We start from the raw sequence: 14,781 nt of genomic DNA on the forward strand, positions 1-14,781 counted from the left end.
TTACCCAGTACAATTTATAGAATCATAGAATCATAGAGTTGGAAGAGACCACAAGGGCCATCCAGTCCAACCCCCTTCTGCCATGCAGGAACTCTCAATCAAAGCAGATGGCCATCCAGCCTCTGTTTAAAGACTTCCAAGGAAGGAGATTCCACCACACTCTGAGGGAGTGTGTTCCACTGACGAACAGCCCTTACTGTCAGGAAGTTCCTCCTAATGTTCAGGTGGAATCTCTTTTCCTGGAGCTTGCATCCATTGTTCCGGGTCCTATTCTCTGGAGCAGCAGAAAACAAGCTTGTTCCCTCCTCAATATGACATCTCTTCAAATATTTAAACAGGACTATCATATCACCTCTTAACCTTCTGTTCTCCAGGCTAAACATCCCCAGCTCCTTAAGTTATTCCTCATAGGGCATGGTTTCCAGACCCTTCACCATTTTAATCGCCCTCCTTTGGACATGCTCCAGTTTCTCAATGTCCTTTTTGAATTGTGGTGCCCAGAACTGGGCACAATATTCCAGGTGGGGCCTGACCAAAGCAGAATACAGTGGCACTATTTCTTCTCTTGATCTAGACACTATACTTTTATTGATGCAGCCTAAAATTGCATTGGCCTTTTTAGCTACTGCATCACACTGTTGACTCATATTCAACTTGTGGTCTACCTGGACTCCTAGATGCCTTTCACACGTAGTCTCATTCAGCCAGGTGTCCCCATCCTATATCTGTGCATTTCGTTTTTCTGCCCTAAGTGCAGTACCTTACATTTCTCCGTGTTGAATTTCATTTTGTTAGCTTTGGCCCAGCTTTCTAGTCTAGTCAGGTTGTTTTGAATTTTGATCCTGTCCTCTGGAGTATTAGCTATTCCTCTTAATTTGGTATCATCTGTAAATTTGATAAGTATTCCCCCAATTCTGTCATCCAAGTCATTGATAAAGATGTTGACTAGCACTGGGCTATTCAACACCTGTGTTAGCTTGCCAGCAAAATAGGTTCTCAGCACAGTTTATTCTATTGATTCTCAGCCAGCCAGTTTATTTTGGAACTTGAGAGAGGAAATCTTCCAAACACCTAACAATAAGATTGCAATAATTTTAGAAAATAAATAACACTTTGCTGTCCTTCAGTTATGTCTGAAATCTGCTGCTTAAAACAGCTGCTTCATTCTGCCTAATGGCTGAACTAAACCTGACTGTTGTTGTTGTTGTTGTTGAGTACCTTCAATCATTTCCTACTTATGGTGACCCTAAGGCAAACCTATCATGGGCTTTTCATGGCAAGGTTTGTTCAGAGGAGGTTTGCCATTACCTTCCCCTTGGGCTGAGAGTATGGGACTTGCCCAGGGTCACCCAGTGGGTTTCATGGCTGAGCTGGCACTCAATCCCTGATCTCCAGAATCATAGTCCAACCCTCAAACCACTGCACCATTTTGGTTTTCAGACCTCCCTAAGAGGGGTCAAACAAAAAGGAAACAGGACCAAGTTTCGGTGTTAGGGGATTCAGAGGATGACTAGTTCATTTTTCTCTTACCCAGCCTCTCTATCCCTCTGGGATGCATTTAGTCAAGGAGTGAGCAATGGAAATATGATGTGGACATTGGCCAGAGCTTCTGGGCTGGCACAATGAGTGAAAACCAGCCCAGTTGCTGACAGTAGTGCACACGGCCAACACAGCTGCCTTTCTCATTGCATTTTAGTCCAGAAAACAAAGCCAGCTTCTCTAGTAGGACCCTCCAGACCACGTAGTCCAAACAGGCAATTTTCCTCTCTTGTGTTGTACTGTGATGGGCAAGTGTATGGGCCATTGGCCAACAGAACATGGGGAGGGGAAGCATGATATTGTTGACACTATGGTTCATTGTGTATGTGGTTTGGAAAAGCCACTGTGCTATTTGCTTTTTTGTTCAAAGTTTACACTAGGGTCCACAGAATGATGATTTGTGTCCCCCTCCCCCTTTCTTCAGTCATGCTATTGTAAGAAGATACTTCTTTGCACTTAATGCTTGGTGGAAAAAATCACATTTGACAAGATACAAAATGTTTTTATTTATTGTTTGTTTTTACTCATTTTTCTTTTCATAAACTGCCAATATTCAACAGCAGAAGTATGGGAAGGGAGGAATGGAGAAAAAGAGTTCATCATCCTACCTCCTGGCCATAATGCCTGAATTTATCTTACAACTAGAGAAAGCCTAGTGTCCTCCCTCCTCCTTTAAACTTTTACGTATCTTGGCCTGGGCAGCATTGGTTCCTCTGTAACATAAATAGCAGTTAAATGATCTACCTTCACCCCCAAAATAAGCAAAGCACCAAGACTTGACTGGTTGACAGGCATAGCATAAAACATGTATCAAGTTGTTGCTGACTGTATCGGAAACTACATGGAAGCTCTTGAGTGTGGTTGTTTATTTCCATCCATATTTGACAGCTTTCTTTCATTTCCCATGCTAGACAAAAATTCAGTTCATTGATCCATTTCCCTTTTTGGTGTGGCAACAAGACTACAAGCAATTATAGCTGGTTTCATTCTCCTGGACCAAGTCACTTTTATCAAGATTAGACAAGGGTGCAGATCATGTCCCTCCATTAACAGCTATCATTAATAGCACTGGGAATTGTGGTGATTTAGGAATCATAGAATCATAGAGTTGGAAGAGACCTCAAGGGCCATCCAGTCCAACCCCCTGCCATGCAGGAAATCCAAATCAAAGCACCTCCAACAGATGGTCGTCTGTTTAAAGACCTTCAAGGAGGGAGTTTGTGGTGCCTAGAACTGGACACAATATTCCAGGTGGGGCCTGACCAGAGCAGAATATAGTGGCACTATTACTTCCCTTGATCTAGACACTATACTTTTATTGATGCAGCCTAAAATTGCATTGACCTTTTTAGCAGTTGTGAATGGACATGGTCCCCAACTTCCATTGGCCATTTCTGGTGCTGCTATGAGGTATTTTGTCCCCAAGGAAGTTCTACTAAGATGAATGAAACTTGCTGCAGTTCTCCAAAATCCTAGAGCAGCTGCCAATATGCTTGTATCTGCGCTATTCCTGTAGTACGCATATGATGCTCTGCTGACCTTGTCCAAGAGTTTTACATACATTGTTGAGTTTTACGTATCATGATCCTTCCATTGGGTCAAAGAGAAAAATCAATTTACTGAGAGATATGGATTCCATAGGAAAATTAATAAGATTGTTGTCTAAATATGGAAATAGTATTACATAGAATAACTATGCACTGGGATTGTTGGCAGTGACTAGACTTTCTGTTTATGGGGAAAACTCAAACATAGTGTTCTATCATGCTCGGTCTGCATCCTTCAGGCTTACATGTTGTCATTCCAACCCGTTCCTTCCACAGAATAAATTTAATCCTTCATGCCTTTTTATAAAGAAACAAAAAGACCACTAATTTCAATCCTCAAACTATTTAACATGGAAATTGAACTTTGGATTCCTTGTCCTGGCTATGTAACTTACTGTATATTCACTCTCCCAAGCACTTGGTTACTGTCCCATAAAACTAGGTATGAAATCCAGATCAGCCCCATCTGTTCTATTTTAATAGGTTTGAATCAAAAGAGTCAGGACTTGGTTCAGTCATGTGCATTTTCTGGGTGACCTAGAGTATCTCAGTGAGGCAGTTAAGTATAATTTATTTGTCCAGTCAAAAGTGCTATAAAGCTTGTTTTTAACAACAAGGGAGGAGTTTGAAAATCCTGTTAACAATAAAATTGGGATTACACCCCAACAAAAGTATTTGGTAATGAGAGTGAACCCTGAGGGGCCAGTAATGGTGGGGTTTTTTTTCTTTAAAAGAAAACACTGTGTGGATTTCAGAAGAGGCAAGGTGTGATTGAAAAAAGTGGTTTGCCTCTTTGACTGTGAACAGTTGTAGAAACTTGCCACTGATGTTCCTAAGGCAGACATAGCTGATCACTGCTATCATATAAATCCTGTTTAGTGGTGGTTGTTTTTAATACTATTGTGAATTCTGTTGTTTTGATTTCAAGCTGCCTTGAGTATATGTAAGAAATAAATGCTGGAAGTATATGAAGATATGTGAAATAAAACTGGCTGCAAATCTTTTGCAGATTGAATGCCACCCGTATCTTATTCAGGAAAAGTTGATCAATTATTGCCAGTCCAAAGGGATCTCTGTGACAGCATACAGCCCCCTTGGCTCTCCCGACAGACCATGGTGAGAAACATTGATTGATTGCCTTCCTCTCTTTAGTATTTTGTGAACTGCGTCCTGGGTTCAGAGCTCTTCAGAATTTTCCTCCTGCCTTAACACAACCGAATGGGAAAATGGGTAATAAAAGGAAATTAAAAGATAACTAATGTATGCAATATAAAGCCTGAGTACTAGATGATAACTCTGTATGATAACAGCAGTAAGAGTGTCAATCCTGTCTGTAAGCAATTTGTAACAGGACTGCATGAAGCACAGAAGAGGAATCCTGTACTTAAAAATAATGCTTCACATTTCTATATGATTTCCACGTGTTCAAAGCTTTCATTACTGCTGTCTTGTGAGGCAGATATTGACAACACATAGATCACATATACCCCCATCTTTTGAGGTGGGATCCCTTAGTTGAATTTGTTGTTACACACAACTGTGGCATAGGGATACTGGGGGATAGAGGGTGGCATCCTGTAAAGAAATTTCCCATTAAAGGTGCACAAGTGTGATGTTGTTCATATTTCCTAGGGCCAAGCCAGAAGATCCATCGCTCCTGGATGATCCTAAGATCAAAGAGATTGCTGCTAAGCACAATAAAACTGCAGCACAGGTGAACATGAGTAAGCATGCTTGATTGGGAAAAAATTGAATAGGTTGAAAGTGCTAAGTAAATAAAACACAGCATAAAGCCTTCCTTTTTCAAGGAGAAAAGAAACATGAAGGAAGATGGTACAATCAGAAGAATACCACAGTCAAGTTACTGCTGCAGAGAAAGCCCTATTACGTATTATCCATTAACCTAATTTCACAAAGTGTTGGAACATGCGATAGAGCCTCCTCTGAAAATCTCAAATATCTGGCAGGCTCATATGGGACAAGTCAATCTTTCAGATATCTTGGCCCCAAGTCATTTAGGGCTTTCTCAGTGCCAGCACCTTGAACTGAACTCAGAAGCAAATTGGAAGCCTGTGCAGCTCTTGCAATGCCAGTGTTATAGGGTCTCTATAAATACACACCTGACACCCTCTGACTGCTGCATTTTGTACTAGTTAAAGCTTCCGTTCAGTTTTCATAAGGGCGCACTACAGTAGTCTGATTTGGAGATAACTAAGGTATGAATCACTGGCCAGATTTGCCTTCCCCAAGAAAGGGAGGCTGGTGCACCAGTCAGAGCTAGACAAAGGCCAACGCAGAAACCTAGCTTTCCAGGAGCAGCCCCAAACTACAAACCTGATCTTTCATAGGAAGAACAACCCTATCTACAACATGATGTGATTCCAATCCCAGTTGGTTTTCTTATTGATCAGCAGCACTTCTGTCTTGTCTGTATAAGGGTCAGTCTATTCATCTGCATTCCATCCTTTATTGCATTGAGGCAATAATTTATTGCTACCACAGCCCATTTGGCAGCAGTTGTAAAGAAGAGATAGAGTTGGATAACACCCAGCCACAAAGCTTCAGATGCCCTTGCCCAGACACTTCGTGTTGAAAACCCTAGTGGACAGTTCTGACCTATGTAGAACCCCACAGGCTAAAGGCCAAAAGGCTGACCAGCAGTCCCCCAGCACACCCCCTGAGAATGTTCAGCCAATAAAGACTGGAACCCATGCAAGGCAATGTCAAGTCCCATATCAGTCAAACGATCTGGAAAGATACCATGATGGATGGTATCAAATGCCACTGAAAGATCCAAGAGGGCCAACTGAGATGCACTCCCCCATCCAATGGTAGGTTATCCATCAAGATAACCAAGGTTGTTTCTGTCCCATAACCAGGCCTGAACCCAGATTAGAATAGGTCCAGTTAGTCTGTTTTATCCAAGAAGCCTGACATTGTGTTTCTGCCACTCGCTCTAGGACCTTACTTAGGGGAAATTAGAGACTAACCTATATAAATATAGGAGGGTGGGTTCTGATGAAGGTTAATATCCTTCCTCCAGATCACCATAATCCTGACCAGCAAAAAACAGATCAAGATGTGTAGGGCCAGATACTAATTGAGACAGGCCCATGGTTGCCATGGAAGCCATGAAATTATGAACTGACCCTAGGCATGGATGTTAAAATTCCCCAACATAAATTTGGGAGAGATGAACACTACTTCTGAGATCACCTCCAGCAGCTCTGGTGGGGAGACAGCTGGGCAGTAGGGTGGACAGTACAACAGAATCCCCATCCTGTCTCATTGCCCTATTTCCAGGTGTACACCCCTCCCTTCTTGTCCTATTGTCAGGTTTACACCTCAGTTGAAGAATAGTCTCATGAGTGATCAATGTTGCTCCTTCACCACACCCATCAAATCTTGTCTGCTGCTGCATCTGGAAATCTAGTGGACATAACTGGGTCAAGTAGACACACCTATCTTCAGACTAGCCAGGTTTCAGTTGTACATGCAAGGTCAACTTGCTTGTCCTAGATCATACAGCTCTTCCCAGTTATTGGCCTGGCATTAAGCAGCAGCACTTTGTGATCTGATGTTGTTCCACAAGAGTAGCCAAGAATATGTTGGTTGAATGGTGAACCAGAAGGAGGAACAGCCTTGAGAAGCTTGCCCCTCTTTCTCCTCCATTGGATTGTTCTGCCACCATGGCCATACCTCCTCCTACCCATTACAACTGAAATGACACCACCCCTTGTATTTTCTGAACACAAATTTGACAGACTAGAAATACAAAACAGACTATTACAAACAAACAGCTCAGTTTAGTCTGAGGAACTCCCAATACTGAGCACAAGCTGTTGTCATGCGTTTCTATGCAATAGGTACTCATTTCTTTATTTGGAAATAAATTAAAAAATTATCTCCTTTGGGAGATAAGGTGTGTATTTTAGAAGCATCTATTGTGCTGTTTTTGATTATTAGGTAAACACATCACAATGGCTCCTGTGAACAATTAAATGCTGCCTTAAAGCAGGATATACACAAGTTTTGTAAAGTTTTTGAAACCATGCACACAGCTGTAGTTCATGAGCGGGGAAACTGGATTTTAAAAAAAAGTTTGAAATGTCTAAAGTTTTGATTCCGGAAGTAACAAGGCTAAACTAAAATAATATTTCTCTGAACTTCTCTGAAATTGATTCTGTCTTTGGGTTGAAAAACTTCAAAATTCTTAGTAGAGAGTTTATGGAGAGAATGAGTTTTATCTCATGTCATCCTGGCTCTTAGGTCCTGATCCGGTTTCATATTCAAAGAAATGTGATTGTGATTCCCAAATCCGTCACCCCTACACGAATTGAGGAAAATTTCAAGGTAAGATGAAAAATAACATCCACTCCCACCAGAAACAACTGAGTCTGTAACTGAGTGTAAGGATCTGTCATGCTATAAGCGACCCTTACCCAAATTTGTCCCCTTAAAATATGCCAGATTAGAGGTTCAGCAGTCCTTGCTCATGCTGTCTGGGAATGATGGGGATCAACTTGGAAGCTAAAAAAAATTCCTTCTCTTCTCCCTTCCCCCAAATAATCTATCTGGTAAGCAAGGATATAGCGATAAGTGGGTGGGTCCCCTCCAGCTTCAGGAACTATACAAAAAGTGGTCCCAACGATGCAGTTTCTACAGCCCTGCCTGAGAAACCACAAACATTTCAAAGGATGCTTCTGTCCTCAATCTTGTTGATTAGACCCAGATAAAATACATTTTATAGAACTAGTTGTTTACTGGTGAGGCGACTCACAGGTTAATCCCATTGATTCAATGTATCTATTTAAATTGAGACTAACAATAGTATTGAGGCCTCAGTTTGCTTCTTCTTCCTGAAGCTACTTTATCATCATAAGATGGATAGAATATGACAACTAGGAGGGAGGAAATGGTTATACATTTGTATATTTTTGTTAGTATTTCAGATTGTGTGGCTGTTGTTCTAGAAGAGTTTTTTCCTGATGTTTCACCAGCATCTGTGGCTGGTATCTTCAGAGAATGCTGGCATGGAAGTGAGTGGGGTGTATATACACTGTGACCGTGGGTTGGAAGGAATTGATTTACATGTTAATCTGTGTGTTGGTCTGTGTTAAATGGCAAGGCCTCAAACCAACACACGTGAATCACTTCCTTCCAACCAAAGGTCACACAGTGTATATATACCCCACTCTCTTCCATGCCAGCATTCTTTGAAGATGCCAGCCACAGATGCTGGTGAAATGTCAGGAAAAAGCTCTTGTAGAACACGGCCACATGGCCCGAAAACCCCACAAAAAACTATGGCTGTCGGCCATGAAAGCTTTCGACTTCACAGTTATAAATTTTGTTTGGGAAACCTGCAAACCTTCCAGAATTCTTCTCTCATGCCCCTCCTTTTCCCCTCCTCCTTGGAAACTCGTTATTATTATTATTTCTTCTTTTTATTTATTTACTTTTTAAATTAAATTTAATTTTTACATAGTACATGGTACAAATTATATGATCCATAATTCATAATATATACTTTTTCCCCTTTTACTTCCGGAAGGGGGTAATGGGAGCAAAAAGGGGGGGGGAGTAAATTATTCATTGTTATAATCATTATTATTTCTTCTCCTCTTCCTCCAGGTATTTGACTTTGAGTTGTCTAAGCAAGAAATGGAAACAATTCTCAGTTTTAACAAGAACTGGAGAGTATGTGCACTTAGCACGTAAGTAGTAACATTTGAAAAACTTTAAAAAGGACAGCACCCTTAATATCTAATTCAGATATCAAGATCAGTATAGAACAGCACTGACTGGTTTTGGAAAGGTGTTACTTGGGCATGGGCAGCTTACAAATTATTTTTATTACAAATAATCAGAATTATTTTTAAAGCATCCAGTGACCAGTGTTTACTGGGAAGTGTACAAGTACATTAACATATATAAGCAATAGAAGGACAGGCAAGCTAAGATAAAATACTAAGAAGTAAAATCAGCAACAGAGAGTTTAAAAAGTTGCAGCACTTAGTAAATATACCAGGAAACTAAGAATGGTACTGATAACAAAAAGTGTTAAACCGTCTGGATGGATAGATAGGACTTCACATGATTCAAAGAAAAAACGCAGTGTGAAAGACAGATAAGTTATTTTGGTAAGGGCACCTAGTGGCAAATATAGGTCCAAAACACACTGCAGAAATAATTCAGTTTGATACCACTTTAACTGCCCTGGTTCAGTGCTAGGGAATTCTGGAAACTGTAGTGTTGTGAGACATTAACCCTTCTCTGTCAGAGAGCTCCAGTGCCACAATAAACTACAGTTCCCAGGATTCCCCAGCCCTGAGCCAAGGCAGTTAAAGTGGTATAAAACTAGATTATTTCTGCAGTGTGTTTTGAACATAGATAGAGGTACTCTTCATTCTCTCAAACCCACATGTAGGTCCGCCTTAGGGTTGCCAGAAATCAAAAGACTTGAAGGCACACAACAACAAACCACCTATATCCCAAAAAGCATTTATTCTCTTCTTTATTGCATTAGTAATCCAACAGCATGGGATAGAAATGTTTGCTCACCTGTTTCCTACCCAGTATTTATCTATATTTTGAAGATACAGTAGACTTTCCCTTTTAAAAGTTTCTCTGATGTAGCTCACTCCACAGTTGGGAGCATTGTATGTTCTGCCTTAGTAGATTAATAGATATTGTGAACAGGGCAGAAAGGTGTAGAGAGGATAACCACATGAAGTTCACTCTATGTCTCATTATAGTAAATTTCTCTTAAAATTAGACCCTCCTTCTAAATGTTATGTATGAACTAGTACCTCATTAAAATATTAAGTATTTTCATCCTGCAAGGACCTACTTATTAGGTGTAATAGGCCTCTTCTTTGTCTACATGTGACCAAACAGCCATAATTTGTAGTTTGTTGTCAGATTCTTGCCTATTCCAAAAACTAGCAACCTAATGGACATATATACCCATCTGGTAGGCTGTGTTTTGCTCCAAGTGTCACAATATGTGGAGGCCTGTGCAAAACATCACTTGGAAATGTTAGGATGGATTGTTTAGGATGCTGTTGTCTATAGCAGGAGTGGGAAGAATACACCCCAGAGCTTTTCTCAACCCTCACAGAATAAAAAGAGAAGCATTGTCTTTCCTGAAGGCCTCCCGGAATGGCAGTTCACCTTTGAACAGGTTGCAGGGAGCCCCTGTACTACCTAACATGAGAACAACCCTGTTTTTAAAAACTAGCAGGAGAGAGATTACCTCCTTGGGACTTTTTCCTTTTGGGAGCACTTTTGGCAATGTCTGTAGGCAGAAAATTTCCCTACTCTTGGTCAGAAATTCACAGTTCTCATTTTGTCTACTTATTCCATAATTGGCATAAGTGTAAATAAAGTTTGATGGTTGTTTCTGATCAACCTTTTTGTCTCTTTAGGACCATCAACCACAAGGATTATCCATTCAAAGCTGAATATTAACATCTGATTGTCCTGAAAGTTTTCAAACCACAGTGTGGACTGTTTCTGTTGACCTCTGTTCTTTCCATATCACATCTATCTGAGCTTTCTCCAGCCTAGAAGTTGTACTTTTTGAACACCAGCATTTTATCCTCCTTCTTTCTTGTTGGCAAAATATTTTTTATCAAGACAACTGCAGAGCTATAAGGCACTGAGTTCCATATTGCCACTTCTTTTGAAGTTCTGTTGGACTACTTACTCTACCCATCAGAAAAAGCAACTAAGGGCCCGGACAGACAAGCCAAAATAAAGCTGCTTCAGGTCACTTTGGAGGTACAGTATGCTGTTCAAATGATGCATGCATCCTAAGAGGCCAGAAGCCGCGCCAAAGCCATGGTCCAGTCCTAAGGACTAGAGCATAGCTTTGGCACAGCTTCTGGCCTCTTAAGATGTGTGTGCCATTTATGTTTTTTTTTAAATAAAGATTATTTTTAAAAAAAAGATGTGTGTATCATTTAAACAGCATACCTCCAAAGTGACCCGAAGCAGCTTTATTTTGGCCTGTCTGTTCGGGTCCTCTATAAAGAAAAGAAAATTCTAATGTTTCTATGTTTATAATTATAGTTACTGAAAACCTCTTTGTCTTGGCTCCATACTGGGGTTTTAAGGTTTCAATTGTCTATTTTTTAAAAGTTACCATATGGGTAATTTCTCAAGGATTTGAAGTATTTTTTTCTGATGGTATTGTTTCTAATAAAATTATATAGTTACTGTCGTGATTTTGTTGGTGATTTACTAGGGAAAACATTCTATTTATTCAAGATCTTTCTGGTAAAATGATGTTAGAACATTTTCAAACAACGAAGTCTTGTTCTGCTCACATTAGCATTGTTCAGCTGAAATGAGCACAGTGTAAGCTTGTTGGGTTTACTCTGCAATTTTAACTGGAACCCCATGGTCCATCAACCACAGCCCAGTTCAAAATGTACAAGGAGGGGGGGCAGGAAGCAGAATAGAGCTGAGCCAGGTATCTGCTATGGATCTTGACCTAATAGACTAGGTATGAACTGCACATGCATACCTATATGTGAATCACCCTAGATGAGGAATTCTGGCCTTGCTTTAAAATTGGTCATTTTACATATAGTGATATGTAGGACATCCTGGTGAATTCTAAACTACAGACTTGCCCAGGTAATCTGTTTTGTCAAAGGCAAGTACTTTTAAGGTGAGTAAAACAGAATGTGACTGTCTGCATTGAACAGTTACACCAGTTCCATGCTACTATAATAGTTCTGGTTCCAACCTAAAGAATTCTGAGAATTTGCTAACCAAATTATTTAATGTATATGACTATTGTGAGGACATTATGTATCCATGTTCAAAGGCTGAATGACACTAAATATTGGTTGGTAGAAGAAAGATATTGGCCTCATGTCTTGAATGTGGGCCAACTTGCGCATTCTTTGCCAACTCTCAAAAACGGGTACAAGCAGACTTTAATATAGTTGCCCCATCCAAAATTTTAAAGATTTCTGAATTACAGACCTCTCTCTCTCTCTCTTTCTCTGTGTGTGTGTGTGTGTGTGTTTAAAGCTCTACTGCTGGCTGGCAACACAGAAAAAATGATTCTTCCTCTGTCCAAATAATAAAACCTTGGGTTGTACATTGAAATTGGTGAGAGATTGTAGAGTGAGAAAACCATGTACAGTACTACTTTATACATGTTGTAGCTTGTAAATATTCTTCTTGAACTCTGTACCCAGAATTGGACATAATTTTCCAGCAAGATCTGATAAAGCAGAATAGAGTGGTACTATTCTTGAGCTGGCCTCTACACTCTGGTTGATGCCACATAAAATTGCATTTCAGGCCAGGTGCTATCCAGCCTATATTTGTGCATTTCATTGTTGTTTTTTCTGCCTAGATGTAGTGCCTTATATTTATCCCTGTTAAAATTCATTTTGTTAGTTTTGGTCCAGCTATCCAATCTATCAGGTCATTTTGAATTCTAATACTGTTCCCTAGACTAATAGCTAACACACACATCTGGTTAAGTGTCTTTTGCAAAACTGATGAGGAACTGATTAAAATTGGTAAGTCGTTTATGACAATAACCACACTAAGTCCAAGACAGAATGCTGAAGCACCTTACTACTCTCCAGAACTAAGACTACATTGGTTCAGTCAATCAACTGATTACAAATCTACCTAACAGTAGCACTGTCTACAAGAATATCATGGTGGACCTTGTGAAAAGCCATAGTGAAATCAAAGATGTACTACACCCACAGCACTCCTTTGATCTGCCAAGCTTGTAACTAAGCAAAAAAAAAGTTTAGCATGACTTGTTTGAAAGAAATCACAACCTTAGAGAAGAGCCTTCCTGCTGCAAAATGCCTTGATACGTAAATGTAAGTTCAGCTCTTACTATCCAGACCTTCAGTACTATTGTCCCCAAATACTAATAATACAGTAATAGCAGTATTCCACCTTTTCTCAATACTGGTACAGTATCTTCCATAGTACAGAAGTCATACAGACATCTGCTCAATCACCTTGTAACATATATAGAGTTATGCTAGGCATGATCTTGGCTTACAGTTGTCCATCATAGCTCATTGTGGCTTCTCTGGACTTTGTGCGATCTCTTCCAACTCTGGACCTGGCAGGGCCAAACAAACAATATATTAAAACAGCCTCCACAAATGTCCTTTTTAAAGGGGTACATATTGATGGTGGCATAAGCTCATGAGGAAGAGTCTACTTCTGTAAGAGACAACTGTATCTAACATTTGACAAAACTAGTTTTTGCTGGTGAGGTGAGCAAAATGTCAGAAAAGGGCACTACTGCCAAGCCTGTTTCCCATTAGCTTCTGCTTAGCTCTTCAAAAGGTCTTTTTGTAAATTTTTTTCAGCAAGGAGTGGGGATTGACATCTCTGTAGAAACAAACAGTAACTTTCCTTCCTGGCTAGGTTTTAGCATTTTACCAGTCACTAAACATCAATTTGATTCCTCTAGGCTACACAGTGGTGTCATTGGAGGCCGGGGTGCAAGGAGTGTGGACTGCACCAGATGTTACCCTAAGAGGAGGTGACACCACTGCTCCCAAACCTCACCTTTTGGATGGAAATGGGCTGTGGCATTTGCCTGCCTCCCTTTGAAGTGCTGGAAAGATGGTATGAATGGGAGGAGAAAGGAGAGGCCCAAGGTTATTATAATTTTTTTAATTTAAATTTTATACACACACAGACACAGTATTCCCTCCATTTTCACGGGAGATCTGCTCTGGACCACCACCACCCTCGCAAAAAAGGACATTCACACAGATTCAAGCCCCATTGGCTTGAATGGCTGAGTGCTCGTGTGTGCTGCTCGGCTCATGCGCCATTTTAACCCTTCCTGCTTGCCGGTCCACAAAAGACCGAGATTGAGGATTCAAAGGCTGTGAAAATGGAGGGTGGACTGTGTGTGTGTGTGTGTACACACACACATATAATTTCAGACATCACATTTTACCAAATTTTCACTGTAACCACATGAAACTAAGTATGTGTAAATGCATTTAGGCTGTACATATTGATCTTTTAATTTGAAGGTATAATTTTAATATGAGTTGCTGATGTCACAACTATGACCATGATATTCAGTCATATATGGGAATGATGATTCATGAGGAACATTAGCTCAAAAACATTACTAAGGATTCTGTATGGGGTGGTATGGGAGAAGGACAATGGTGTGTATGTGATACCATGAGTTACCACACTGGATGATGCCAACCCTAGTGATGCCATTGCCTCCAGGCATGATTATGCTTCCCAGTTGGTTCATGTTTCTTATTGGCTGAACTCAAGCTTCAGAATCTTTCCCAAGAGATAATAGCCCCCTCCTCCCTGTTGTTCTTCCACCAGGAAGCAAAGATTATCATCTGCACATGGAAATAATTAAGTTTGATACCACTTTAACTGCCATGGCTTAATGCTATGGAATTCTGGGATTTGCAGTTTCGTGTAATATGCATCTTTCTCTGACAGAGAACTCTGGTGTCACAACAAACTACAAATCCCAGGATTCCATGGCAGTTGAAGTGGTGTCAAACTGCATTATTTCTGCAGTGCACATGTAGCCTATTTTATTCTGGAAGACTTTCTGCAAACAATTGCCACTGACAAAGACATTTTAATGGTTTACGTTTCTTTTTTGTGTCCTTGTATCAGTTTAATAATGGACTCAGTTATG

The 14,781-nt window shown here is 40.3% G+C and overlaps 1 protein-coding gene across 3 annotated transcripts in view; it reads left to right on the forward strand.

Annotated features, from left to right (window-relative positions):
• The window catches only part of LOC121930486 (aldo-keto reductase family 1 member B1-like), a 31,120-nt gene extending 20,349 nt beyond the window's left edge, over nucleotides 1–10,771 (forward strand). For 2 of the 3 annotated variants that reach the window (XM_042466878.1, XM_042466877.1), the window contains exons 6-10: nucleotides 4,096–4,202; nucleotides 4,719–4,800; nucleotides 7,356–7,439; nucleotides 8,721–8,803; nucleotides 10,517–10,771. In XM_042466878.1, coding sequence (XP_042322812.1) covers nucleotides 4,096–4,202; nucleotides 4,719–4,800; nucleotides 7,356–7,439; nucleotides 8,721–8,803; nucleotides 10,517–10,559 — 399 coding nt within the window. In that variant the 3' untranslated portion in view covers nucleotides 10,560–10,771. Of the gene's footprint in view, nucleotides 1–4,095; nucleotides 4,203–4,718; nucleotides 4,811–7,355; nucleotides 7,440–8,720; nucleotides 8,804–10,516 lie in introns of all 3 variants that reach the window. The other variant, XR_006103959.1, reaches the window with a different exon arrangement.
• The last annotated feature ends 4,010 nt before the right edge of the window (nucleotides 10,772–14,781 follow it).

Source organism: Sceloporus undulatus, chromosome 5 (assembly GCF_019175285.1).
Source record: "Sceloporus undulatus isolate JIND9_A2432 ecotype Alabama chromosome 5, SceUnd_v1.1, whole genome shotgun sequence".
Lineage (NCBI taxonomy): Eukaryota > Metazoa > Chordata > Lepidosauria > Squamata > Phrynosomatidae > Sceloporus > Sceloporus undulatus.